Source organism: Ailuropoda melanoleuca, chromosome 6, assembly GCF_002007445.2.
Source record: "Ailuropoda melanoleuca isolate Jingjing chromosome 6, ASM200744v2, whole genome shotgun sequence".
Taxonomy (NCBI): Eukaryota; Metazoa; Chordata; class Mammalia; order Carnivora; family Ursidae; genus Ailuropoda; species Ailuropoda melanoleuca.
This window is the reverse complement of record NC_048223.1, coordinates 115,974,243-116,000,696: the sequence shown is the minus strand read 5'-3', so window position 1 is coordinate 116,000,696 and position 26,454 is coordinate 115,974,243. Positions and strand designations below refer to the sequence as shown.

At 41.8% G+C, this 26,454-nt stretch overlaps 1 protein-coding gene across 3 annotated transcripts in view; it reads left to right on the top strand.

The window, feature by feature from the left end:
• The window catches only part of SHTN1 (shootin 1), a 97,430-nt gene that overhangs the window by 59,746 nt on the left and 11,230 nt on the right, over window positions 1–26,454 (top strand). For 2 of the 3 annotated variants that reach the window (XM_034663337.1, XM_034663336.1), the window contains 5 exons: window positions 1,430–1,512; window positions 8,077–8,186; window positions 11,385–11,438; window positions 16,953–17,073; window positions 21,122–21,314. In XM_034663337.1, coding sequence (XP_034519228.1) covers window positions 1,430–1,512; window positions 8,077–8,186; window positions 11,385–11,438; window positions 16,953–17,073; window positions 21,122–21,314 — 561 coding nt within the window. The remainder of the gene's footprint in view (window positions 1–1,429; window positions 1,513–8,076; window positions 8,187–11,384; window positions 11,439–16,952; window positions 17,074–21,121; window positions 21,315–26,454) is intronic. The other variant, XM_034663338.1, reaches the window with a different exon arrangement.

Here is a 26,454-nt window from a genome sequence, read left to right as displayed (position 1 = left end):
TTGTCCTTTTATCCTTTTTTTAAAGAAAAAATTTTTTGCCTACGTTTATGTCCTTAAACTCCTATAAATATATGGTTTTTTTCCCTAACTATATAATTGGAATTTTACTGTGTTCATTTGGGTCTTGTTCTTTTTACTTTATGTGATGTTGTAAGATTCATCCATGTTATATTGTGTAGTTGAAGTCCATCCCATTCATGGATACACAATCCATTTTATAAATGTCTGAAAATATGTTTATCCGTTATGGCCCTTATATATTTGAGTTATTACCAGTTCAGGGAAGTTATGGAAATTCTACACGAACAATCTGGTATATGAATCCTGGTGCACAAATGCTTGCATTTCTGCAAGATACACAGCAGTGGAATCCCTGGCTCCTAGGCTGTGTGTGTCTTCAGCTCCACTGGAGAATGCCGAACAGATTTTCCCCAGTGCCTCCAGCAATTCATACACCGTCTTCAGTTTGAGAATTCCTGGTATTCCGCAGACCTACCGACACTTGATATTATCAGACTTGAAATTTCCTGCTCGTTTGATTTCTGTGTAGTAATATCTCAGTGTGGGTTTCATCTGTGTTTTCCAAGTAGCTAATGAGGTCAAGCCCATTTTTTGGTGTGTGTTTTGGAGATTTGGACATCTCTTTTATGGGGTTTCAAGGCTTTTGTCCATTTTTCTGTTGGGTTGTATGATTTTGTTATTGATCTTTGAGTTTCTTTTTATTCTTTTTTTCTAAGTTTTTTTTTTTTTAAGTTAAATAATCTCTACCCCCAACGTGGGGCTCAAACTCACGACTCCAAGATCAAGAGTCACGTGCTCTTCTGACTGAGACAGCCAAGCGTCCTTCTTTTTATCCTTTATGGTGTCGTTTAATATATGGAGGTCTTAAGATTTTAATGTGGTCAGATTTATCATGATTTAGATTTTATACAGATTTTATAAACACAAACCAGAGAGACTGGTCTAAGTGTATTTTATCCCTTAGGTATCTGCTCTGTGTCAATCAGATTCAGATGTTTTTATGCCCATATTTCTCAGATAAATATTTACTGAAAATATCCCCTAATACTTTGATTCTTCCCTCTCCGTCAAACGTATTACATAGATAGTTGTTTCTGAATTGTAGGTATGGATATTGACTTTTTTTTCTGTTTTACTTTGCACAGTATTGGTCATCATAGTGGCTCCCTTCTTAGAGTAATGAGTCTGGTTTCACGCAGGAAGGGATGAGACATCTTTCTCTTCCTTAAAGTGCTGAAACGTTCAGTAATTTATTTAAAGTGGAAAGTAAACTCCTAAGTTCTAGCTATCCATTTATGCACCTAGAGAAGAAATGGATTTTTACTTATTATTTTGACTCAATACGTTTTATTTCTTGAATCGTCAGGCATCCAGTAATCTGCTGTCATTCTTTTTCTTTCTCCCAAAGATCCCTCATGTCTATGATCCGGAAGCGATCCCATCCCAGCGGCAGTGGTGCTAAGAAAGAAAAGGCAGCTCAACCAGAAACAAGTAATTCTCATCCGCTTTGGTTTACTTTCAGTGGTTTCAGCCCCGTTTTTCAACAACACACATAGTTTTTGAGTTCTTTGACTGTGAACAGACAGGGAGAAATGCGAACCTAACAGCTGATAAGAAGGAACGAGATAACGGCCCCTGTCTTCCTGTGCCTCCTTGTCTACGGCAGGTCGCCGGTAATGTGCGGTCTGCCGGGATGTGTCATCTTTACAGGATGAGGTTCTCTCCAGGAGGAGGTATAAAGGAAAGGGAGGGAGTGATTCTAGCTGAGGGGTTTAGGGAAAGACCTTTTAGAGTTGATAGCAAGTGAACTGAGACTTGAGCAAGCACCTGCTACGTACTGGTCTCATGCTGTGTGCTGGAGACGGAAGACGCAGAAGTGACGTTGCGTGGGGGAGACAGGAAGTAAACAAGGACGGTTACCTGCAGGAAGAGCGCACATTTCTTAGAGAGGATGGATAGGATGGAGGGGGACTGCCAGTATCGGGAAGCGATGCTTAAGCCGAGTAGTTTGGATTTAGGAAGTCAGGATGGGGGTATTTAGGATAAAGGTAGTTTCCACAGAGGGGCAATCGAATCAAAGGTCCAAAGTGAGGAAGGAGCTTGGCATATTAGGAAACTGAACGAAGGGTGATATTTACTGGAACATGGGGTGCAAGAGGGGAAGTTTGAGCTAGATTCTGGAGGCTGTGGTCGAGATTTTGAAATGTATCCTAAGGGCAAGAGAAGTTTTAAGTAGGGGTGTGACAAGGTGAGATTTGTCTTCTTAAAGAAATTATACTGTTTGCTGCGAGAGGACAGGGAGCAGACTGCAGAGAAACGCGAGGGGATGGGGAAGGCTGTCCATCATTCAGATGCACGTTTCTCAGACGAGGGTGGAGACAGAAAGAAGTGGATAAATCCGGGAGCAGCTCCGGGTGGTGCAGTTCACAGGAGTGTGACTGGCTGGAGAGGGAGAAGGTGAGGATAACGCATAGAGATGGGAGTGGAAGGAGAAGGCTTTTCCATTGAGCAGAGGCACTGGTGGTCAGGAGCGGGGCAGCTCACAGAGCTGTGGGCCTTTTGGTGCCACAGCCACAGCGAGAGCAACGGAGACCAGTAGAACCCACATTCACCTCTGCGTGTTTGCCCGGCACCTGTTAGTTACAAAGCATGGCGGATTTGTCTGGTTCAAGCCCCGTCTGGGGCAGACTTCTTGGTCCCCTTTTCCTGCCCTCAGGTTCATCGATCTGGTCCAGCCACTTTCCTACCATAGGCAGGGTGCCGTTCTCAGATCGTTGCCCCATGTCCTGTGACACTGCTGTGTTCTCAGTGCGTCAGAATACAGTCCGCACCTTGTAGGCTGCTCAGCGGTGCTTCTCTGCTGTTACTTGAGCCTCATTTCTGTACGTCGGCTCTACCTTATGGCTGGACCATGACCTCGAAGCCCCCTCTGCATTGCTCTGTGTGCCGTCATTCCAGAGTTGCTCTGCCGTCTTTCCTCTCGTCAGAGCTTTCTTGGGCTGGGTGCCCTAATTCCATGTCTCCTGTGTAGGTTCCCGTCTTTGCCTCGACTTCCTCTTGTTTATGAGTCTTAGCTCCTTAGTATTGGCTCATTGCTGTGTGTTGCTTAGCATTTTGCTTCAGATTGTATGATGTTCCCCCAGCCCCCAGCTTCTGTTGTGGTGTTAGGGGTTATTTCCACATCTCTCCCCCTAAGCCGACTGCAGACTCTTTGAGGGCTTTACTCCTGCCTGCAAGTCTCCCGCAGCTTGTATGCACCTTCAGGGAATCCAAGTTTAGACCTAGCCCTGTTTTTCTTAGCCGGAAACTCACAGCACCATTACAGATGAAAGGTAGTTGATTTCCTCTGTATAAATGGACTTGTGGTGTCTGCCTCCTACAACCCTTTGGAACCTGTTCCTCTCATAGCACTGCTGAAAGGAACATTCTGCTTGCCACAGGCATTGCGAGATTCAGAAGTCTTGTCTTTGGTGATTCGCAGGGTAGCCCTGCTCCTGTGTTACTGTCCATAAACCTTCCTGACACTCTAATTAAAATTTTGTTTGTTTCAATCTTGTTTGGGGATGATTGGTAAGACTTAGAGGACCAGGAGGGCAGTCAGAATGAAATGATTTCCCCTTCTACATAAATGACATTATTAGCTTGTCAACTTCCATAGCACCCTGAAGTTTAAAAAAAAAGTATTCGAAGCTTATGAACCACAGTGCTAGAAACCATATAGTTTTCTGTATGAAAGTGATGTTTCATTTACAATTCATGGAATGGGGCAGTGTTCTCTCCCTCATTCTAGAGCTATTGGGTTGTTACCCAGGATATCTGAGTAGAGTTACGGATACAGAAGCCACTCATGAGATTTTAAACTGAAGCCACCATAAAACTAAACCGCCTTAAATGTTACAGACTATGGACACGCATGGTTGCAGCCTCTCTGTCTGGCAGGGTCGTTATTTGTAGTGTCTTACTAACAGTTCACACTAAAAATAGTTGTTGAATGAATAAATCAGCAATGATTTACTGCATGATGAATGAATGCAGAGCATCAAACATTGGGGTCATCTGTGACACTTCAGAGTTCACATTATAAGTAGGGGCCAGTCTTGCTATCACAGTATTATCGTTTGTTAGCATCTTACGATGGCTTTCATTAGCCAGCTGGTATATGCTTCTCAGAGCTGATGAATGAAGAAACTTTTATTGTTAGGGTATGGCTCTTAGAAAGCTTAATTGGGGCGCCTGGGTGGCACAGCGGTTAAGCGTCTGCCTTCGGCTCAGGGTGTGATCCGGCGTTATGGTATCAAGCCCCACATCAGGCTCCTCCACTATGATCCTGCTTCTTCCTCTCCCACCCCCCCTGCTTGTGTTCCCTCTCTCGCTGGCTGTCTCTATCTCTGTCGAATAAATAAATAAAATCTTTAAAAAAAAAAAAAAAGAAAGCTTAATTGTTAGGAAAGGTCTGTGGAATATTTTAGAAGTAGTTTTAAGGTCTAAATGTAAGAAATAATTAACAAACTTTGAATTAGTAACTGTAATTTTGATAAATATGCATTTATTGGACAAGTTCTGAGATTTTAAGTGTATGCTTGCTGTTTATCCAGTATTTAGGTCATTCATATGTTGACATTTTCTTACCTCAGTTTGCTAACCTGCTAAGTGGGGATAATCATAATCCCTATTTCATAGAGTGGTTGTGAGAGTTAATGAGTCTCCTAACATGTAACGTATTCAGAGTACCCCCCAGCATGTAGAAAATACTCAAAATGTTAGCTTAAAAAAAAAAAAAAAAGACAAGGTTCCAACCATCCTTTGAGGGGCCGAAGTCCTCATTTGGCAGGCTCATGTGATCATTGTAGTTAAGGAAATATCCTTAACTTTATGACCTTAGGTCAAATTCAAACTTATTCGACCATGATGTGTTCTTGAGAAATTTTGTACATCATGGTGGCCTAAGATTCTTTTAAAAGGCCTTTTTAAAAATGTTAGTGAAAGAGAAAAGTAATCCTGTGGAATTTAGAAATTCACTTTCGTTTCTCCTAGGTAATAACAAAAGGTTTTATTGAGCAACAAGGTGATGGTTTTGTCTGTGGGTCTTTTCTTTGAGGAACGAACTTATTTGTCAAGTGGGTCTTAAAATTTAAGCCTCAATTAATTACATGTAGCGTTCTGATCCACGACTGACCTTGAAGCACTAACTCAAAGAACATTTGATTTGATTTTCCTGTGGCAGTTCAGTGACATTAGACCTGTTGTCCTCACTTGTCCCTTTTCTTTAATCTCCAGTATCCTGCATATTTCCATTGTCCTTCTGATTACATGCTTTTGTGAGACAATTACCAACTGCGTGATCGCAGAAAGAATTTCAAAACATGCCATGAGCTCTCTGTAGGTGATTCTTGCAGATTTATTAGAACTGCTTAATAGTTTAAAAGTTCGTATAGATTGCTTTTTGCTAGTTCAAAAACAGGGTCGGCGAGAGAGAAAGCTTGTGTAGCTAACCTAGCGTTGCCCTTGTATTGCGCCCGCCTAGGGGATCTGATAAGAGTGATTTCTTTTCCTTAAGACCAATTAAGCCTTTACATTTGAAAAAGACTAAGAAATTAAAGCTTGGTTTATAATCTGTACACAATACAGATAGTAGCACTTCTCTGAATTATCACTATGATTCTGGCAAGCAAAAATAAGAAACTACTTTAAATTCCTGTTATGTTAGATGCTGCAGCAGATTTGAATGGTGTCGACCATAATTCTCCATCTGTCTGCCTTAATTAGTTTTTGTATGGTGCATTTAATTGGGTTTCAGTCCTTCCTTACAGAGCACTAATCTGTTTGTCGGCCGTGCTCCTGTTGCCATGCAGCTCTTCTCAAGTCTCACTCAAAATGGCAGGCTTTCTGAAAAATCACATGTTTTTTTTTAGGATTAAAAAAAAAATTCTCAGGAATAAATTCCATACCTTACCAGGTGCTTGAATGGCAGATCTGGGTTTATCTCCTCTGACTTTGAATAGGGTCAGCACAAGCACCACGTAGTGCATAATGGGTATTCAGATATTGAATGAATGAGGGAGTGAATGAACGAATGAATGAATTTCTCTCCGTAGTAATTTTCTTGTCTGTCCCCTTGTTGATGTTCGGGAGCCATCTGCAGAAGCTGCCCGAGAAAATGCTACTGAAGGGCACAGAGTTGACCAACCCACAGTTTTACTTTCTTTCAGTTCCCAGTGGGTGAGTTCTGACTTTGTGCCATGTTTCCCACGTTGCCTGGCAAAAGATGCCTTCTTGCCATCTGGACCTGAAAAATGCCTTTGGGTATTGAGAACTTCTCATTGCCTGCATTTCAGTGGCCCATGAAGATGAAAGGACCCTATCTGAAGTTAGGACTCTATCGGAAGACTTGGGGTGTAGGATGAGTATAGTGGTGATCTGTCACTGTGGTGCTGCCGAGGGGAGGACAATGGAGCCCTTCTGGATTCTTCTAGTTGCTCTCCTAGGCATAACGTAAGAGGAATAGCTACTCAGTGTTAGCGTGAAGTCCACGTGGCAGAAAAAGAAGTCACGATGTAGGCCTCATTAGTGCAAAGCCCGACACTCCTGTCCATTGGCCTGGGGACATTGTTGTGATGGCCTCCATTCAGAAGCTGTCCTTTTGGGCTTTAGCTATTTCTGCTCAAATAGCAAGAATATTAACAGCCATATAAAGCCAAAAGCGAGTCAGCGGGTAGATACTTGCTGAGTGCCTACTGTATGCCCCACATTGTAGGGTGTGCTAAACAGCCTAAGAGGAAGGTCTTCATGAGGTATTTGAACTTAAATATATTGGTTGCAGTGAATGAAACAGATGTAAACATGGGATCTAGAATGGCATTAATGGTGATAAATGTTCCAGAAACGATTGAGTACTTTTGGTCAAGCTGTTGTGCAACAGACAAATTTCATTATTCCGATCAATAGCTTAAAGCCCACCTCAGCTACCTTCATCTAATTGATGAATATTTCAACAGCTTTATTGTTTTTGCAGTAAAATAGTGCAAAGGTTAAACAATAGACAGTTGAAAATTTTTTAATCAAATTTAATTACTTAATTGCAATCATTTCTAGGTGTATGTTTTCTTTTAACATTGACAATTTAAAAAGACTTAAAAAAGGTTTGCTTAAATGTTTCCTTCCATTGTGATTTCTAAACAAAGGATGGCAATTTAAAAATAGATTTCACCTATCTGCTGTTCATCTTCTGACTGTGGATTTCTTCCAACAAGTTAACAGATCTCTTTTAGCTTTTATTTTCAAATGGGCTTTTTGATAGTATTCCTTCTTTGGGCTGATTTCTTTGACATAGGATGTTATACCTTATAAAAACATCTTGAGGCAAAGATGAACCCCAAATAATCATTGGGGGTTAGGTAGAAAGCTGGAAAAGTTCAGGTCTATCATTTTGCTGACAAATGGAACCAAATCCACTTTAATTCTTTAACAGAGATGAGTCAATATTGATTTCCAGGCTACAAACTAGACCTTAAATTTTATAGCTCTAATTTTTATTTTATTTTATTTTATTTTATTTTATTTTATTTATTTTATTTTATTTTATTTATTTTATTTTATTTTGTTTTATTTTATATTTTATTTTATTTTATGTTATGTTATGTTATGTTATGTTATGTTATGTTATTTTACTTCATTTCATTTCATTTCATTTCATTTCATTTCATTTCATTTCATTTCATTTCATTTCATTTCATTTCAGTATAGCCCAACACGGAGCTTGAACTCAGGACCCTGAGATCAAGACCTGAGCTGAGATCAAGAGTAGGGCACTTCACTGACTGAGCCACCCAGGCACCCCATAACTCTAATTTTTTTTTTAAACAGGTCTTTTATTAAAAGTTTCTTTTAATAAAAAAAAGTCTGGCTACATGGTAGCTTGTTAACCTCAGTAAACTGTTTTGTGATGTCTTGTGATTCTGTCTGAAAAGCGGCTATGCTTAATTACAAAGTGCATCAGAATAGAAAGTAGCTGTTTTCTCGTAACATAAGATGATTTCTGTGTGTGTTCTTTGATAGCTGAAGAAGTCACAGATCTGAAGAGGCAAGCAGTTGAAGAGATGATGGATAGAATTAAAAAGGGAGTTCATCTTAGACCTGTTAATCAGACAGCTAGACCGAAGGCAAAGGTATGGAATGACTAAGTGTTCCCCCTCCTGTGATGCTTCTTTTTTCAAGTGTAAAAGTTTGAAATTTGATGAAAGCGACATCAGGGCTGACTGTGAAATCTTAGGATAAAGCTAATGTGTCATAAAAGCCTTTGCTCTTACACAAGCATATTTCAGGACTCTGTTTGAGCTGCAGTTGGCCTAAATCCCTATAGAAGGTCCTGTTGTTGCAGGCACTGGCCTCTGCTTGATACGAACTGCTATACCGAACAAATAATGATCATACCCTTTCTTTTCTTTAATTCCTTTTGTGTAATTCAGCAAGTACGACTGAGTATCTCCTTTGTGCCCGGTGCTGTTTTAGGCCCTGGGGGTAAAGCAGTAAACAGAAGAGACAAAAATCCTTGCCCTTCCTGCAGCTTCTGTTTCCCTTTGTGGGGGAGAGGGGCCGTGTGGGCAGGTGGTATCGCATGATGGTGTCAGGACAGACTTAAGACAACTTTTGAAAAATAGTGAGATTTGTATGATTTCATTAATTTTACAAACCCAGCCACTTCAAGGAGAACGTTTTGTGTATATATATCATCAGCTGCCTTCCGAACTCAACCACAGTGAGCGCCGAGATCTAACAAAGTGCCTAGAGCCTACCTAGTTCAGTACCTTCCCTTCTCTCATAGGGGCATCCCATTGAGATAGACCGACAGTAGGGTTTTCTATATTTGTCTTGGAAAACATTTTGTTTGTTTTCTCATGTAATAAAGCATCAACGGATGGGTCCTCTTTCTTCTTCTTCTTCTAAACCAGACTTTATTGTTCTTTCTTTCTCTCACGGGTGCTCCTCCTTCTGCTCCTTCGGTGGCCTCATGTATCACGACTATTTGGTACAAATTCTGCTGGACTTTGTCACTTGGTCACTGGTAGGCGAGGTAGCTGGGCAGGGCAGGAGTTGTCGTGGTCGGGGGCTGTCTGTGAAAGGGGTTTGGAAAGAGGGAAAGAATACCCAACTGCAAGAGTAGATTGACATGCAGTGAAATGGAAGCTTTCGCAGCCGTGTGGAGGACTGGTCTGTGCGAGTGCTCTGAGAGCGGTTTTCCAGGGGAGGGACAGTGTCCACGATCTGGCCCGCGTGTTGCGTGCTGGTTTCTGGCGCGTGAAGCTCTCTGCTGCTGGAACTGGGGACAGACACCATCCCTGCCCCCCATCCTGCGTCCCAGGCACTTCTCTCCCCAGAATGGGCAGAGCACCGGCCCTCTCTGACTCACAGGGTTGTCCTCAGGCTCAAATGGAAGAAAGTGCGAGAACACTTGAAAACGGGGGAATCTCAGTGGAATCTTTGAAACAAACACATTTGTAAGACTTCCATGTCACAACCGTTTCAGAACGAATCAACCAAACCAAACAGACAAGAGAAAAATGCAATGTCACGAAGAAGCAAAATTAGTTTAGAGAGATAAGTGTTGAAAACTTGTTAAATCCTGAGCAATCAGTTCTGTATGTACTTTGCTTTTCAGAGGATCACTTTGCCCTTCTTCCTTCTTGCCATGACTCTCCCAACAGTTACACATTCTTTAATGTCCGTTCAGAACTGGAGAACAAGTGAACAAGGAGCAGTGGACGACTGGGTGTTTCGCGGGTAATCGTTCAACTGTGTAGATGTAGTGCTGAATGACCCGGTCAGTAGCCTTTGAGACAAGGGGTCACTGCATGTGCTACAGACTCCCCGCCCAGGACGGCAGTGCTTCCTGGCCAAGGTCACGGGCTCTGAGAGCGCGGGCCAGGCTGCAGGAGGCTCCTGCAGTCGGAGGCGGTGGGTGGCATGGCGGCATTGAGTGGCCTGTGTCAGGGCGCTTGCTCAAATGTCACAGCTTGTCCCCCGAACAGAGTACCTACAGAAGTCCGGCCTGCCTTGAGGACACTCATTTAACCGCATATTTTCTATATTCCACCATTGTGGTTATAATCAGTGTCTAAGAGCTTTGGGCTGGCTCCCGTGACTGGCGCTGATGGCACATGTATTTCCCAGAAAGCATAGACTATGAAAGTGGAATGTCTTCATCCAGTTTGTACATGAGCAGCAAACCTCTCTCCCTTTCCCTCCCTCTCCCATCTCCCCATCTCTCTCTGTGCCTCTCTCCCTCTTGCTCTGTCTCTCCTTCTTTCTCTCACTGTCCATTTAAAAAAATTGGAATGGGATCTTACTCTTCTATTAGCTTTTGAAAGGAAAGGGTTATAGGTCACTATTAATCACTTCCCAACTCTTCCCATTTCTCTTCCCAATGGGAGAGAAATGAGCTCTGCCTCTTTTCCAGGAATGAGAGGCCAGGGAGTTCCCTGCAGATTGTCTCCTCATCTCTGTCCTTTGTGAAAGGAGGTGGCACGGGGAGTTAAGAGGTCTTTCTTTAAGCACCTTGTGCTAGATTTTTCCCTCCACTAAGTTAGTGGAGGGATCCACAGAGACTCTTCAGTATTGCGGGGTAGTCGAATAGTCCCCAGAACTTCAAGATAATTTTGTTCATGGAGTAGCCAGAAGCCAGATTCCAATTGGGCTTATAATCAGGACTCAAATACCATCTTTCTCAAGGTGCCCCTTTCCTCAGTAGTGAGACGGAGGGATTGGACTGTGTGTCCTCCGAGGCCTCTGTTACTGCTCTGGTGGCCAGTGACGCTAACATTCGCCTGTAGAGCCAGGTTTTTTGCGGATCCCTGCTCCTGACTCAGTGCTGTTGTGAGATTCCTGAAACCCGACGCTCCTGCCCCATCAGCCGGCCTCCACCTGGGGCTACCCGAGCTGAGAGAGGTTTCTGCCCTGCCGCTTGCCACCCGCTCCGCTGCCTGCCCTCCCGCCCCTCGCTCGTGAGCGCCCATCCAGCAACACGAGTGGAGAGCCGCTTACTGTAAAATGTTCTGAATAATCGGAAATTGAATGTTTGAAATCTGGTGTTTACCAAATCTTTTCTCTGTACGATGATAACAAGAGGTGACAAAATGGCATTTAGAAGATGGGAGCTTGAGACCTCTTGCTTCGACTGCCTCCCCTAATTTTCTGTTCTGCCACCCCTTGGGAGCACTAACCTGTCTCACCTTGTTTCCTAACTGTAAGACATAGACCTAATTTTCTAAAAAAGTACTCAATAGAAGCTGTCAGTACTTTGCCATGTAAAAATCTGTTTAGTATTTTTAAACTGAATCAGTAATTGTGTTTTCTTTTTAAAATTGTAGCCAGAATCTTCAAAAGGCTCTGAGAGTGCCGTGAATGAGCTCAAAGGCATACTGGTAAGAGTGGATCTTGGTTTTATTATTTAGTTTATGGGAAACTGGAAGGAGAATATTTTTTAAATCTACTTTTATGAATAATTGGTTTTGATATGTTTTATTTTCGCTCACGATCACCCTCATTTCTTAGGATAGTTCTCGTGATTGTGCTGTGGACTCCTCCATCGGGCACGTTAATATGTGTTATGCATCAGCACTCTGCTGTTTCTATTCTAGAAGAATGGTTACACTTGCACCAAAATCATTTCCTGTTCTTGCCTCCAGTCCCTGCCTGACAGTTTCAAGACCAAGTGACCAGATCTGAGGCTCAGGGCGTGCTTGGTCGTAATGGAAACACAGTAGAGTCTCTTACACGGAGTAGTGCTTGATTTGGGGGCGCGAAAGTGAAACTGTTGGTGCCAAAATGTCAATCTGAGCTCCTGCCCAGATATATTAGTATCAGGGATCAGGGTCACAGTCTGCTTTTCCTCCCGGTTTAAAAAATTATTTGATGATAAATTGGAGAATAAGACAAAAGTCCCTGTCTTTATGTTACTGATTTTCTTTTCTTTTCTCTTCTTTTCTTTTTTAAGAGTATTTATTAGAGAGAGAAAGCAAGCACGGGGAGGGGGAGGAGCAGAGGGAGAGGGAGAATGTCAAGCAGGCTCCCTGCTGAGCACGGAGCGCAACGTGGGGCTCCATCTCAGGACCCTGAGATCATGACCCGAGCCAAAACTAAGAGTCAGATACTCAACCGACTGCGCCATCCAGGCGCCCCAGTCCCAATTTCATTTTCTAAAAGTAACTCCTACCCACTGGAGAACAGGCCTAATGCCCGTCTGCAGCTATTTTTTTTTTCCTTCCAAACTGTGAGCTTTTGCCAACAGAATAAGTGAGTACTGGCCTGTCCGACGGTTGCCGTCAGAGACAAACACCTCACTTAGAAAACGTTTCAGGTCCTCAGAGCTGTGTTCTCAGATCCTGTCACAGTCTCAATACCAGTTATCATGCACAGGAAGTCCACAAACGTGGGGATGGAGGTAGAGAACTAATGGTCCCATGTTTGTTGTCATGGTGCTAATTATGCATTGCATGTGGACATCCTCGTAATTGTGGTAACAAAATTATTTTCATCCAGCATGAAACAGCAGACTGAACTCAGAACGGCTTTATTAGTTTGCTTTAGGCTTAGGTGAGTGGAGTGAGTCCTAAAGAGAGGTGTAGCCGGGCTCACAGTGGTGGTCCACCTACCAGATAAAGGATGGCGACCATTGAAAACGTATGTGGTTATTATCTAATGGATTCTTTGAAGAGAAAACCTTGTTATCCAGTGAGAACTCCCTATACTGGGCCCTTTCGTTGTCTGTGCTGCATTAGGATGCTAATTCCTGTTCATGAAGATGCCCCGGAGTAGGGTTCTGATCGTTAGTGAAATAGTACGCTGAGGTTGACTATTTAAAAACTAGGTTTATTTGAACCATCGGACATCTGTCTAAGATACAGATGATATTCGATTAGCCAAGATAGCCCACTCCCTGATAATGCTGGATGGTACCAAGTTTACTGAATTACAGTGTTCTCCTTAAAGATCGCGTTCACTATCCAGTCATATGCAGTATAGTTTTGTGCCACTTCAAGGAGAGAAATTGGCAGCATAGATTTTTGGGAAATAATTTACAAATTAAAAAAAATTGTCAAAACCTCTTTCTTTTCTGCAGATTGTCCCCATCCTCCTTTTCTGGATTTATCCCTAGATTTCTGTGCCTTATCTGGCATTAAGTTATCCCTAATAGCTATTATTCTGGCAATGTTGTTATTTCTTTGCATTAAGTGTTTTTAAAAAGTGGAACTCACAGTGCCCTCCCCTCCTGTTCCTTGCCAAATGGCAAACTGTCCAGTACCCCCGTAGAAGTTCCCTTAGAGGGATGATGGATCATTTGGAACCCCCAGTCACTTGGGGCCAAGAATCCATACAACTTCTTGTAAGAGAGAGAGAAAGGAAGCCCCTATTCGTTGGGGTCTTATTGGTGCTTCTTGCGGGCACGCAGGCCGTTAGCAAAGAACAGGAGCGTGGAAAGCCTGCCGGTGGTGCAGTGTAGTGGAAGGCCAGCACCTGCTGGGAGAGGCCAGAAAACCGAGAAACCACATGTTCAGTTCAGCCGTAGAGCAGAAACCAGGAAAACCAGCAGAAACTCATGTTTTTGCTGAAATCAAGTGTGACCTGAGTCGTAGGGACGTGGGCACTTAGAGATTGGGCTTTTGCTGAAAGTCAGCACGCAAGTAGAAACACATCTCTGGTTTGGGATTTGGAAACTCTCACTCTGTTTGGATGTGGACACTTCCCAAGCCAATTGCTATAGTCTCGGTGTCAACGGAACTTACTTTTCCAAGCCTGTGTACACTGAATTTTTAGAAGCTGTATGATTTGTAGATTTAAGAAAAAGAAAAACCTCTAGTTTATTTTTTATAGTCACACAAGGTTTTTTTGGAGGTTTAAGAAACCTCTCTAATCACCCCAGTCATGTAAAAGTCACTCTAAGTGGGAAGAGCGATTTCTGAAGAATAAATCTGTACAAATTAATCTAAAAGTCTCTTTTTAAAGTTCATTTGCCTCTAAATCAAAGAAAAACAACTTCTAGGAAATTCTCTTTTAGGTTTTTCCCGAACGTCTTCAGTTTCTCAGAGGGAATCATGGAATAGTTGGTTTTGCCACCCAACGATTAGTCAGTGTTACGAACATTTAACCAACATGGGGACTAAGATTGAACCCTGGTTTGGGAATCAGCGCATTCAAGTGCAGCCCTATCACTGACTTACTGTGGGGCCCAGCCCAAACCCCAAGGCTCACTGAGTTTGATTCCTCTTCTCTGCAAAGTGAAGGAATTCTGCGTGCCGCATGCCTTCTAAGTGAATTTCTGATTCTCAGACTTTATGACTAATACATAAACAGACAATTTAGACAGTCTTGGTACTTCATCAGCTGAGCTCCTTGATCACTTCAACTGAGAGTCATTTAGAAATCTTTCTTTTCTCCATAAGTGTCTACATATTTAAAGTTTACTCATATATTACCTGAATCGGTCACATCAGTCAGTGGATGGAGAAGAGAAAAGAGTTGAGATACAAAGATTAGAACTTGGAAAATGGAACCTTCAGTATCAGGTGTGATGAGAGGGTGGCTCAGCACCACCAGAATTTGGGGGACTTAATGCTGTTATTCAAATGAAAATTCGAGATTATTGTGAGAGAGAAATTCTTCCTTAAAAGATACCCTTGCAAGGTATATGTGTATGTGTGTGCACACAGACACAGATCTCTTTCTTGAATTAACTCCAGCCGTTGGGAAAATCAAAGAATGTTCTTGACATCCAAACAATGTAATAGTTTCATGAGTTATTTTAATAGCAATGGCCTTATATTTTCCAAGTATCTGTTTACAAGTGATGCAGCTGGTAAGTTTTTAAAAATTGTAAATGCATGATTTGGGAATAGTTTCTCTAATACATTTTTTTCAAATTTATCTTAATCGGCTTTAGTTCTGTTTTCTTTACCTTATCAGTCTTGATCCTGTTTTACTATTTAAGTTCTTGGTGAATAGGTACAGATCTGCATTAACTGTCAAATAAATAAGCCACATCATCCAATTTTTTGAGTTATAAAATAAGTATTATTTTATATATGTTACATGTAATGTGATTTTCCTTTGAATATATTTTATAAATTTTTGCAATAAATGAAAAGCAGAAAGAGATACTTGGGGGTGGACTATCATGTGCTCCTCCGCTATGAGCCTTCTCCACCTATTTTACACAGTAGTCTTAGCTGGGAAGCTGATAGCAAAAGAATAAAAATCTCCTAATCTTGTTAGTCAATCCCCTCCGCACCCCATCCCCACAGGCTGTTTCTTAAAGCCTTTACCCAGTTAGAGAAGAAACCTTTCTAAACAAAACATAATAACCTATATCGTGTGAGATTTGTAACTACCTAATATTACAAGCTACTTTTTTTTGTTTTATAGGCTAAAGAAGAAACATGAGTTACCATTTTTAGCCAGTAGAATTCTTAGAGTCCTTCAGGAAGTGGGCAGGGGGCCGGAGCAGGATTCAGGCAAACCCATAGTGAGCTGAGGTGACAAAGGCTGGCCTGGTTGTTAGCCTGGGGGGACAGAAGCTGCCTCTCTCTGGCATGAAGTCTGGCAAGTTATACCAGACTTGAGTTTCTGATTTGCTGCGATCCAAAGATTGTGGATCTCGTGGCTTGGCTCCACCCCCCAAGCACGTGGCCCAGCTAAGGAAGGCCATTTCAAAGAAATAGTGGGCTTTTCTTTTCTTTTCTTTTTTCTTTTCTTTTCTTTTCTCTTTTCTTTTCTTTTCTTTCTTTCTTTCTTTCTTTTTTTTTTTTTTAAGATTTTATTTATTTATTTGAGAGAGAGAGAGAACATGAGAGAGTGGAGGGTCAGAGGGAGAAGCAGACTCCCTGCTGAGCAAGGAGCCCGGTGCGGGACTTGATCCTGGGACTCCAGGATCATGACCTGAGCCCAAGGCAGTTGCTTAACCAACTGAGCCACCCAGGTGCCCGATAGTGGGCATTTTTTAGGGACGAAAACGGACCCCTGGTAATGGTGCAGTGCTGAATCCTTACGTACAGGATGTGAAGTGTGTCACCTAGCGTTCTGTACAGACAGTTCACTGGTCCTGGGAGATAGAAAGCCATAGTTCTCCCTCCATAACAGGCTTCCCAGAGGAGCCAGGGCAGGGAACCACTGCCTGCATCTTTCTCTGTCATCTTGAAAGTCAGTACCAAGTTCAGCAGGTGCACAGCTGTGTACCTGTCTCTTGTTTCCTTCAGTATCTTCTGGGCCCTGGATAATATATTCATTGCCTCCTCTGTTAGGGGTATGGAATTACGATGCTGGGCCCTTCCTTGCTTTCCTGTGTCATTGTAACCCTTCCTCCTTCACAATGAAGTCAAGGTGTGCTCAGGGCAGCTCTTCTTTGGCCAGGCTGCAGGAGAGCCCCCTGTGCCTCCTGTCAGCCACGACACCATTGCCTCCAGGTGTGGAGCTAGGGTCATTCTGAAGACTCAGCCACACTTTTTCCATGCCACAAGGATTTGGGTTCAGTAGCTCGTGGCTGCTGTGTCAAGAAAACCTTCGAAGGTGAGTTCACTAAATGCTTCTCTTCTCCCCACGATTGATGAACGCATACCTGTGTCTTCACCGTCGACGTGCAGGTACCTTCCCACCACTGCGCTTCACACTTAGCTCATCGAGAGGGGTTCTTGTACTGTCCTTTGGATGTGAAAGCTAACATCTTACACCCTCATAGCATCTTCTTAAGGGACCCAACACTGTGTGTTGTTGAAGAGACACACATTTAAAAATAATACATAGGTAGATACACCGCAAATTCATTCCGTCTCCTAATTCCATTCAAATTCTGGTAATGTTTTGCTGGTTTGGTTTTTATATTATTTTGTATATTGTATTAAGACATTAACCTTTTTGTTTTTGTTTTTGTTTTGTTTTCACTTTAGGGGACACTTAACAAATCCACTAGTTCAAGAAGCTTAAAATCCCTTGACACTGAAAACAGTGAAACTGAGTTAGAAAGGATTTTGCGTCGCAGAAAGGTGACTGCAGAAGCAGATAGCAGTAGTAAGCCGGTTTGAATTCTCCGCAGTTCTACTCTTCCTCTCTGAAACATCTGCCTTTGAGTCCCTTTTTAACACGAAATGATCTTTTATAATTACTAATTTTTTTTAATGTGAGTGAGAAGTATTGGATTGGCAAAAGTACTTGTGGTAGATACCTCATGAGAATTTATGTATTTTTGTCGATTGGTATGTTTGTTTATTTATTTGGAGAGATTGGGCTTGCTTAAGGCAGGACGCCCCCATGTACAGATACTCAGGATGGGCTCTGACAGTAGTGTAGCAATGAATACAGGCTCTGGACCCAGACTGCGCGAGTTCGAATCCTTGCTCTGCCATTCACGAGCCTCTTGCCCTTAAATTGCTCAACCTCTCTGTGCCTCAGTTTATCTATGAAATGAGGGTGATAAAAGCACTGCCTTGTCGGATTATTCTAAGGATCGAGGAAGTCAGCGAATGGAGGGCGCTTAGTAGTGTGCGGGGCACCAAGTCAGTGCGCAGGGATCAGTAGTCAGGGCAGGAATTGCGCACAGGTCACAGAGGCAGAGGCAACATCTTTATCCTTCACATGCACTCCGTTCATTGTCTCTGCCTGTGAACCAGGCGAGTGAGAAATTCCAGCTCTGTCCCCAGCTAGAAACGACCATCTGAGCAATTCTGGAGCTCAGAGTCTGCATTTGTGTCCTGACATGCATGTAGGAGACCTCATAACTTCGTATGTCTTCCGTTTTGTTTTTTGTTTTTTTCCCACCAGCTTGGTCATGGGAATTAGCAGAAACCTCTATGAGCTTTTTCCCCTTGTGGCCAGGAGGCTGGCTTTGAAAAACTACTCCAAAGTGAAATTAACCAGCAACCGTAGCTAATGGGCTGAATCTTTGAGATTCAGTTCAGTCAACTCCAGTTGGTCCATTGTAACAGTTTAAATTTGCACTGAGTCATGTTTACCAAGTTTAAGTTGCTAGAATAGGAGGGATTTGGGTTTTTGTTAACTCTACTTTCCATGTAGGGATTCTACTCCGACACTTTAGTTAATTGGTTCTTTGTACTGGAAGCAGCATAATAGCAGAGCCAAACCTTTATTATAAAAAGTTGAAACTTAATTTTCTTCTTAAAAAAAAAAGAGCCATTCAGGTTTTAGTTTGGTCTGGAAATTCTGCTGTTAATATCCTAGAAGAATTCCTTCCCCCAAAAAATAACCACCTCCCAGGAAAATTAAGGGGTGCTGTAAGAGATTTTTTTTCTTAGAATTGCTTAATAAGCATTTACCAGCCTCCACAACGAATCATTGTTCATGTTGTGACAATCACTTCTTCTGACATTTCATCCTTGAAATATTCATATAGCCATCATTATTGTTTAGGACTTGGTGGCTCCCATTTTTGTTCTCTGTCATTTACATTTTGTATTTTGTTCCTGTGGAAGCATTCTTACTTCACTCCTGAACTCGGTCAGATGTACAGCACTGTTTCAGAGTTAGTTTTCAATGGGAGAAACAAGGAAACATTTACATTTTAGTTAACATGGGAATTTGAATATTTCAAAGAATGGAGAAAGAAAGGTAGGAACACATTGTACAGGCATGGTTGAGAATCTTTCATTTTATTTATTATATCCCACCAATATATATATATATATATATATTCAGTGTATCATTTGAGGGATGTTACAATAAGGGATATAGTCAATAGAATCATCAGTATTTGGATAGAGAAACAAGAACTGTGGCAGAGTGGAGAGGAACCATACTGGGGAGAGTGACTTGTAACTGAGTAGAAATTTTTTTCTGAGCTCCCTAGTAGCCAAAGAAAAAAAAAAAAAGGGGGGGGTGAGGGGAGGAAACAAACTTAGAAATTCTATCATCTAGAAAAAGAAATTATACCTTTTTTTTTTAAAGATGGTACCAGTGTTTTTCTGGCATCGAACTAGAAGAGGTATTTACCAAATAAAATCTTTTTATAAGGGTCATGAAATGACAAAGTGAAAATTCAGGAAGGGTTCGGGAGTAGGGGGTGGGGGAAAGGAGTAAGAAGCTAAAGTTAGCACAGCTCCGTGCTGCGTGGTGGGAGCAAATTACAGAGATGAATTTGATAGGTGTATGGCTTCAGGTACACTTGAATCTCTTGAGATTTTTTTTCCTTCTGCACACAAAGGCTTAAGGGGAAGCTAATGTGAGGTCACAGAGTGGAGAAAGGAAGCGTGATAAGAGAGGCAGGGGGCAGCTTTAATTTTGCAGACCTCAGATCCCAGGGTAGTTGGTATCTCCCTTGGGGGCCAGTGAAGCACCTTTCTCTTAGAGTTTCTCTTATCAGACCTAGCTGACACTTTGGGCTCGTGGCCTACCAAGCCTACGTTTCAGAGAGCAGCAAGAACCTCTTGGGAAACATTGCACAGCTTAAACAGGATGCAATAATAATAATAATAATCATCTTAAACATTATGTATTTTTATTTCTTTTCGTATGTAAGAAAAACCAAAGCTCCAGCTCAGCTCACCCACTCACGGTCCTTTGTAGCTGGCGTCGTTTACAGAAGCAGCAGATCTGCCTTCCTACAAGGACGGGTTTGCTTAAAGCTGTCGAGCATTGTCGTCAGCAGCTACCCAACGGCAGGATAGAGCGGCTCAGAAGCAAATCTCGAATTCAACTTCATATTTATATTTTCAGGATCTTGATCTCCCTGCTCTTCTCTCTTTACTCCCACGTCCCCATGCACCAGGTGGCTTGTCCCAGCTGGGAGGGGAAGGTCTTTGCATCAGGATATTCAGTGACGTCATAGGCTCCCGTGTCCAGCTGGTAGAGATGAAATGAAGGAGGAAGGCAACTCTGATGTTTTGGGAGCTGAGGCTTCCCACCGGGGCGGAGGGGGGGGGTCTGTGTCTCCCCCAGGGAGTAAGGCCATGGGAGGTGTGACCACGGAGTGGCAGAACAATTTCCCAGCCCCTCTTTCGGGAGGGTTTGCACATGAGAACTTCAGTTTGGGAGCTGATCGGTTATACTGTTGGAATACCTCAGACACGTGCAGATGTGAGATGAACTTACCAGAGCTTAACATGAATGATCAGGGATCAGCTCGCATTTTGGACCGTGCCCACTAGAACTTGCCGTTTTAGAAGGTGATCTGACATTTCTGAAGAATAAGGGACTCCCGAGTTTTGTCCTCTTTTCAGTGGCACCTTTCAAGGTTGTCCTCCAGCTTAATTTTTAGACGTTCTAATTTTATCTGTACATTTATGACTTATTACATAAATGTCTGTTTTACGAAGATTTCTTCTGAGGTTTCAAGGAAGACATATTGGAATCTTGCTTTGAAAAAAAGCTGGCTAGGGTAGTGTCTTTCTAACTAAAGATAGAAAACAAGTAACGAGAGAACTTCGCTTCAGGGCCTGGGAGTTTTGGGTCGGTATGCCAGTAATTTCGGTAACGAGCCCTATTACGTCATTTAGTCCAATCCCAAAGAGCAAAAAGGTCCAAAAGGTAAACAGCCAAACTCTTTGCCACTTAATTTTTAGAATCCTGTGTCTGTATTTTAACAGGAAATAAATCCACTTACTTCTCAATCACATTAAAATGAAAATGTTCATAAAAGCTGTTTAATGCTGAAGAAGCCTTCACGAGCCTTTTTAAAAAGAGCCTTTTGACATTGTTCCATTTGCTGTTTAAAAACGCAGAGCTGAATTTTGGGAAGAATTAACTCTTGAGAGGCCAAATGGTTCAAGTAGGGCTGTCAGAAAGCCATACTCTGAGAAGAAAAGAGTTTGCACAATTCTGGTATTAATAAGGACTCTGGTCAGTGAGGGAACCATGGCCTGGGGTTTTGTGCTTTCTTAAAGGTCTGTACATAATTTCTCAGCGTGGTCCTGGTGCACTGAAAAGCAGTAGTACCATCCAAACAGAGCATATTTCTAACAGGAACATGTTCCAGCATGCTCTCAAAATTTTAACAAAACTTGGCTTTCTCACTTCCTGAGGGATTTTCGGCTAATCTGTTTTTCAGTACCATATTAATAAGCATTGCACAGAATTATTAAACTTGAGGTATGTGTTTGGTTTTAAGGTCCAACCGGGATATTAGCCACCTCAGAGTCCAAATCCATGCCAGTGTTGGGTTCTGTATCCAGTGTAACAAAAACAGCCTTGAACAAGAAAACTCTGGAGGCAGAATTCAACAGCCCGTCCCCCCCAACATCTGAGCCAGGTGAAGGGTCGTGTAAATTGGAAGGATGCACAAGTTCCAAGGTTACATTTCAGTAAGTAATGATGCTCTTTACTAAGCGTATAGAAGAATCTGTGGTGACTAAACTGTGTGTTGCTTTGCTTTGTTATCTCGAGAGAGATTTCGATCGGGTTAGCCAATAACCAACCACTCTTCTTCCTTTGTTTCATGAGCCAGCTTGTGATTCTAGGCTCCTAGGTTAGAGGTCTTATTCTGATCCAAAGCAGATACGGGTGAAGAGAATCCCTTCCCCTAAGTGGGTTTGGTAATCAGGTTCTTCTGCACAGATAATTCACCTGGGTGATAATTATTCAGCATCATAAGACACTTACTCATTCTTTCAAGACTAAATGCTTGGATCATCCCTCTTAATGATCTATGAGCAGTCAAGGAAGATGTCAGATCTTCCAGAAGATGCTAGATCTTCCAACGTACTTTGAAGGGGACATTTTTAGAACCTTGTTTTCTGGTTCTCAGGGAAAGATGTGCCGTAATACTGCTCTCTGTCTCGAGAGTGAAGAGATAACGGTGTAAAGAGTTCTCTCCGCAGACTTGCTTTGGGAAAGTGGCACTTTGTCCAAGAGTTAATCTTGCTGTTGAGTGTGTTTCAGACAGATCTGGTGGAGGGTCAATTTGTTTCATAACAGAGGCAAGCTCTTTTTGAAATTAGTCTAGTTTTGCTGAAGTTCTCTTGCCAGGATGTCAGCCGGTTTGCCACTTGAAGAAAAGGAAGAGGTGAGACAAATCAGATCAGCCAAATATTGTAATCATGGTTAATTAAAACCTCTGACTTCCTGTTCTCTCAGGAGAGAAAGAACCCCCTTTTTTTTGTAGCTCTCCCTGTCGTAGTGTAAAAGGTGAAGCCTGGACAAATGAAGTTGCAATTCAATTTGGATCTATTTTTGCCAACTGGTATTTTCTTCCACTCTTGCATTTCTCTCCCTGGCCCTATTAACTTTTTTTCTCCGTCTTTTGGAATGAATGGCCTTCTTTGCTGATTTACAGTTTTATCTCATTTCATTGTGTTTAATTAAAAGCACACTTTCTCCTGCGGTCATGTGTTTCCTTTCTTTTGACTGGAGTCATTTGAACAATTCTAACAGAAAGATGATCTATATTCGTTCTTCATCTTTCCTATTAAATTTGTTTAACACCTAATTTGACAGCAACAGTCTGGCTCCATCTGAACCAATATCCAGACACAAAAGCAATTTGGCTGAGACAGGTTAGTTGCTGAGAAATGCTTCAGTGTGTGTGTATAGATTTTTTTTTTCTTTACCATTTTATACAGATAATCTTTAATCAGAAAATACTGCAACTCCTTCCTCCTTTTGTCTGTCTTTTATTCTCCAAAAGTAAGTGGAAATTACATTTCCAAGAAAGGAAATGAAATAATTGCAGGCCCAAGGTCTGCAAAATGTGTGTTGAATTGACAGTGAAAAGGATCCGTGTGTTGACAGACACAGTTGTTAGATGCCATAAAGGCCTAAGTGAAGCTCAATTTATTTCTCATCTTGCTTGTTCAATGACTGCTTAAGAGACACATTTCAATTTAATTTAGCTACTTAAAGCACTAATACAAATACTCTGTCCTGCTGTATTAACTTTTAAACTTAGTAACCCAGTGCTTGATTATTCAGTTCTTGACATTCTTTAGCTGGAATAACTAAGGCCATGTATTTCCATATTGACAGTGGTTTAGCAAAGAAGAGCGCCTTTCTGAAAAATCCGTTTCTCAAGCATAATTAGACTATCCCCATGAGTCCCAGTATTTTGTGTGTACCTGGTAATTATTCACTTCCCACACAGGCACAGCACACTTCGCTCATTTATGATTAAACCTAGTTTTTTAATGAGTAAAAGAAGTTTAACTTTACGTCATTGCATGTACGTTTTGAGAGTGAAAACTCATGTGATGGATCAGGGCTCCCTGAACGCTTGTCTGGCTGCCAGGAACGAGAAGGGTTATTTTGGAGGCACTTCTGGCTGGCTCTAAGACATTCGCCCTGTTACACCAGCCGGAAGGTGGAGGCGACTACACTGTCTGATCTCAGACACCCGGATGGTCAAAGCACTTGGAAATGAGATCAGCGATTGAAAAGAGAAATGTTACCTTTGCTTTTTAAAACCGTTTCTACTCTAATAATCGCATCTTTGTTTTAATCGGTGGCCGCACCAGCACAGTGTTTCGGCCCAGTGGCATTTTCGGCTCCGGATGGGGAATCAAGGTCAAGGGAGGGTAACAGTCATAGTACCCTCAAGTACATATGTTCGTTCTCTGTCTCTGTCTCTCTCTCTTTCTCTCTCTCTCTCTCTCTCTCTCACACACACACACACACACACACACACACACACGTGCATACCCCCGTCCCTACCACCCTGACCCACCCTCCCTCTTCCTACTGTGACCCCTCTGGCCAGGTTTCACTCCACCCTCGCCCTTTCCTTTTGCTGTCCCTTCTGCCTCCTGTGTCCTTCCCTGGTGGCCACCTGATTTGTCTCATCTCCGTCATTTCTTTGCCCGAATGTCATCTTTTCAATAAGGCCCACCCTGACCACCCCATTTAAAATTGTAATTCCTCTTCCTCTAAGCTCTGATTCCCCTCACCCTCCTTCGCTCTTCCCCAGCTAGAATGTAAGTTCCATGAGGGTAGGAGGGCTTTTTTTTTTTGTCTGCCCACTGGTGTATCTCAAACACCTGGGAAAATCCTGGAAAGTCTGTAAATACTTGTTGAATAAATGAATGAATGTATACATTTTTAGTATCAGTAAAACAGCAGAATGTCAATTAATTAGAATACCCAGTTAGCCAGCATTTCCCCTGTTATTCAACAGTCCCACATACGCACAGGCTAAGTATTGGAAATATCTGTGTGTTCTATGGTTGGCTTCTTTGGTTTTGTAATATTTTTTGTTGTAATGCTCAGGGGTCATTTCCGGTCAGCTCAGTTTTGTATAACTTCTGCATCTTTGTACCTGCACGAGATAAAGTTATCAGAGACAATAGCATGCCCAATTTTAAAGGAAAGATTCAGCTATGCTCACTTGTATGGCCTCAGTTAGAGAGGAAAGACTGGAAAACCTACTAAGAAGGGTTTTAAAAGAGTAGAAACAAAGGTGTTTTCTGCATAAGATCTTCACTTAATCAGAAAATTGTAACACCAAGATATTCCTGGAAAGTTTTTTTCCTTTTAATAAATTCCTAAAATCAGCATATATATATGTATTCCAAATAATCGAGTAACTGCAGTCTGGTGAATTGAAGAGCCAGAAATACATGGATTTCTTTCCTAGGGACTCATGAGATGGCAAGAGATATCTTTAATACTAATTGTAAGGATTAATTAAAATTAACATTCTTGTCACCAGCCTGAGCAAAGCAAGGGTTTTATTTTATTTTTTTTTTAAGAAAAAAGAAGAAAAAGAAAGGAAAAGATAATCAAGACTTGGAGAAGCCTAATTATTTCCATTTTAATAATAGCTTTAGAAATATTTGTGTCCTGTTAATTATTTCTAATAAGTATATATTATCTAGTAATAATATCTTAAATTTAATAGTGAACTTGAATTTCATTAATTCTGATTAGTTATAATTCAGACAGGAATGATAATAATCATCTCCCTTCATGCTATGAAGGGCAAAGAGCAAAATAAAGAAAGAATACATGTATACATACATAACCAACCAACCAACAAACCTGATTTTTGTTTTCATGTTCTTTCCTATTGATTGAGAGTAAAAATCTGACCTTGTTAAAATGTATAAGACTCACTGGTCCAAGTTAATCCATGGGTGGGATGGTCGATGTAAAATAGAGAAAATTCCAAATTATAGATTTTTTTAAAGATAGTTATTTTATTACTTTCAGGCAGCTGTAGTACCTGGAAACAGGCTGAGTATTGCACAGAAAGACAGGGATGATTCGAATTTTCACCTATAATAGCTTGTAGACCAGGGAGGGGTGTAGCAGGGAAACTGGAGGGATCGCTGTTCTCAGCCTGTGCCTTTCCGTGTGTGCACAGGGTGGCCAGCAGCACCAGGATGTTGCTGGAACTGGAGCTCTCCCTACACTAAGTAAACAAGAGTCCTGATCTTGGGTTTGCCATTTGTGGCCATTATGACCTTAGGCAAGTTATTGAGCCCGGGATTCTGTTTCCTTATGTGTAAAATAAGGGTGATAACACCTGCCTTGTAGAGTCATCGTGAGTTAGAGAACATATGAGAAGTATTTCAGTAAATTCCTTTCCCATCTGACACTCAAATGGTAATGCGAGGCCAGGGCTGCCTCCTCCAGGACCAGAGATGAGTTCAGAGCTTAGACACCGGACACCTGTGTTATTGATGGGGCCAGGTGTCCTTGGAAAGCTCTTGCAACCTGTCTGTTCTGTTTTCTTTCTGTTGTGTTTTTTTCTTACCTAAAATCGGGGCAAGTAGATGAGGCACTCTGCAGAGTCCCCGAGCTCTCTACCACCTCAGTAATTCCTCACAAATGTGGTTGCTGGGTAAGGATGTTCACAGTTGTACAAGTAGAGGAACGCACATATTTTCTGCCTGCAGCGTGTCTCTTAATATAGATTGATGGTAACACACATACACACCCAAGAATATAAAATAATTTTTAAACTATATTACCAGTGAATTCAGTTTTTAGAAATAGCCGCCAGTTTGCCACAATTGCAGGTGTAGATGTTTTAAGGTGACACAGTATACGTAGATACGAGTGAAGCTGTTTTCATCTCTAAGCCGGCGTGAAGTCCCTGAAACATGTTAGCTCTGTTCTCAGTAGAATGCAGGAGTCTGATGTTCTCGATTGATACATGTGGAGGAAATTGGAAAACATCTTGGGGGGAAAAGCCTACAACATTCCACTGTATATGTGTTTTCTCTTTTTTTTTTTTTTAGTTAACATTTTTTTTATTCTTTATAACATAGATGTTAATATCTATTCCTACTATAACAATATCTGTCCAAGAGGAGAAGTACTTTCATTGCTCCAGGCAGGATATATATGTTGGTTGTAGATGAGACGATGGGTAATGCCACCACTTTGGGAATTCCAGGCTTTGAAATTTGCTTCCACGATGTTTTGTTGCTGTTACTCTATTTCATTAACATTTATTAAGCCCTATACATTCATGTGTTATTTTAATTCTTCTAAATGTACAGATTGGAC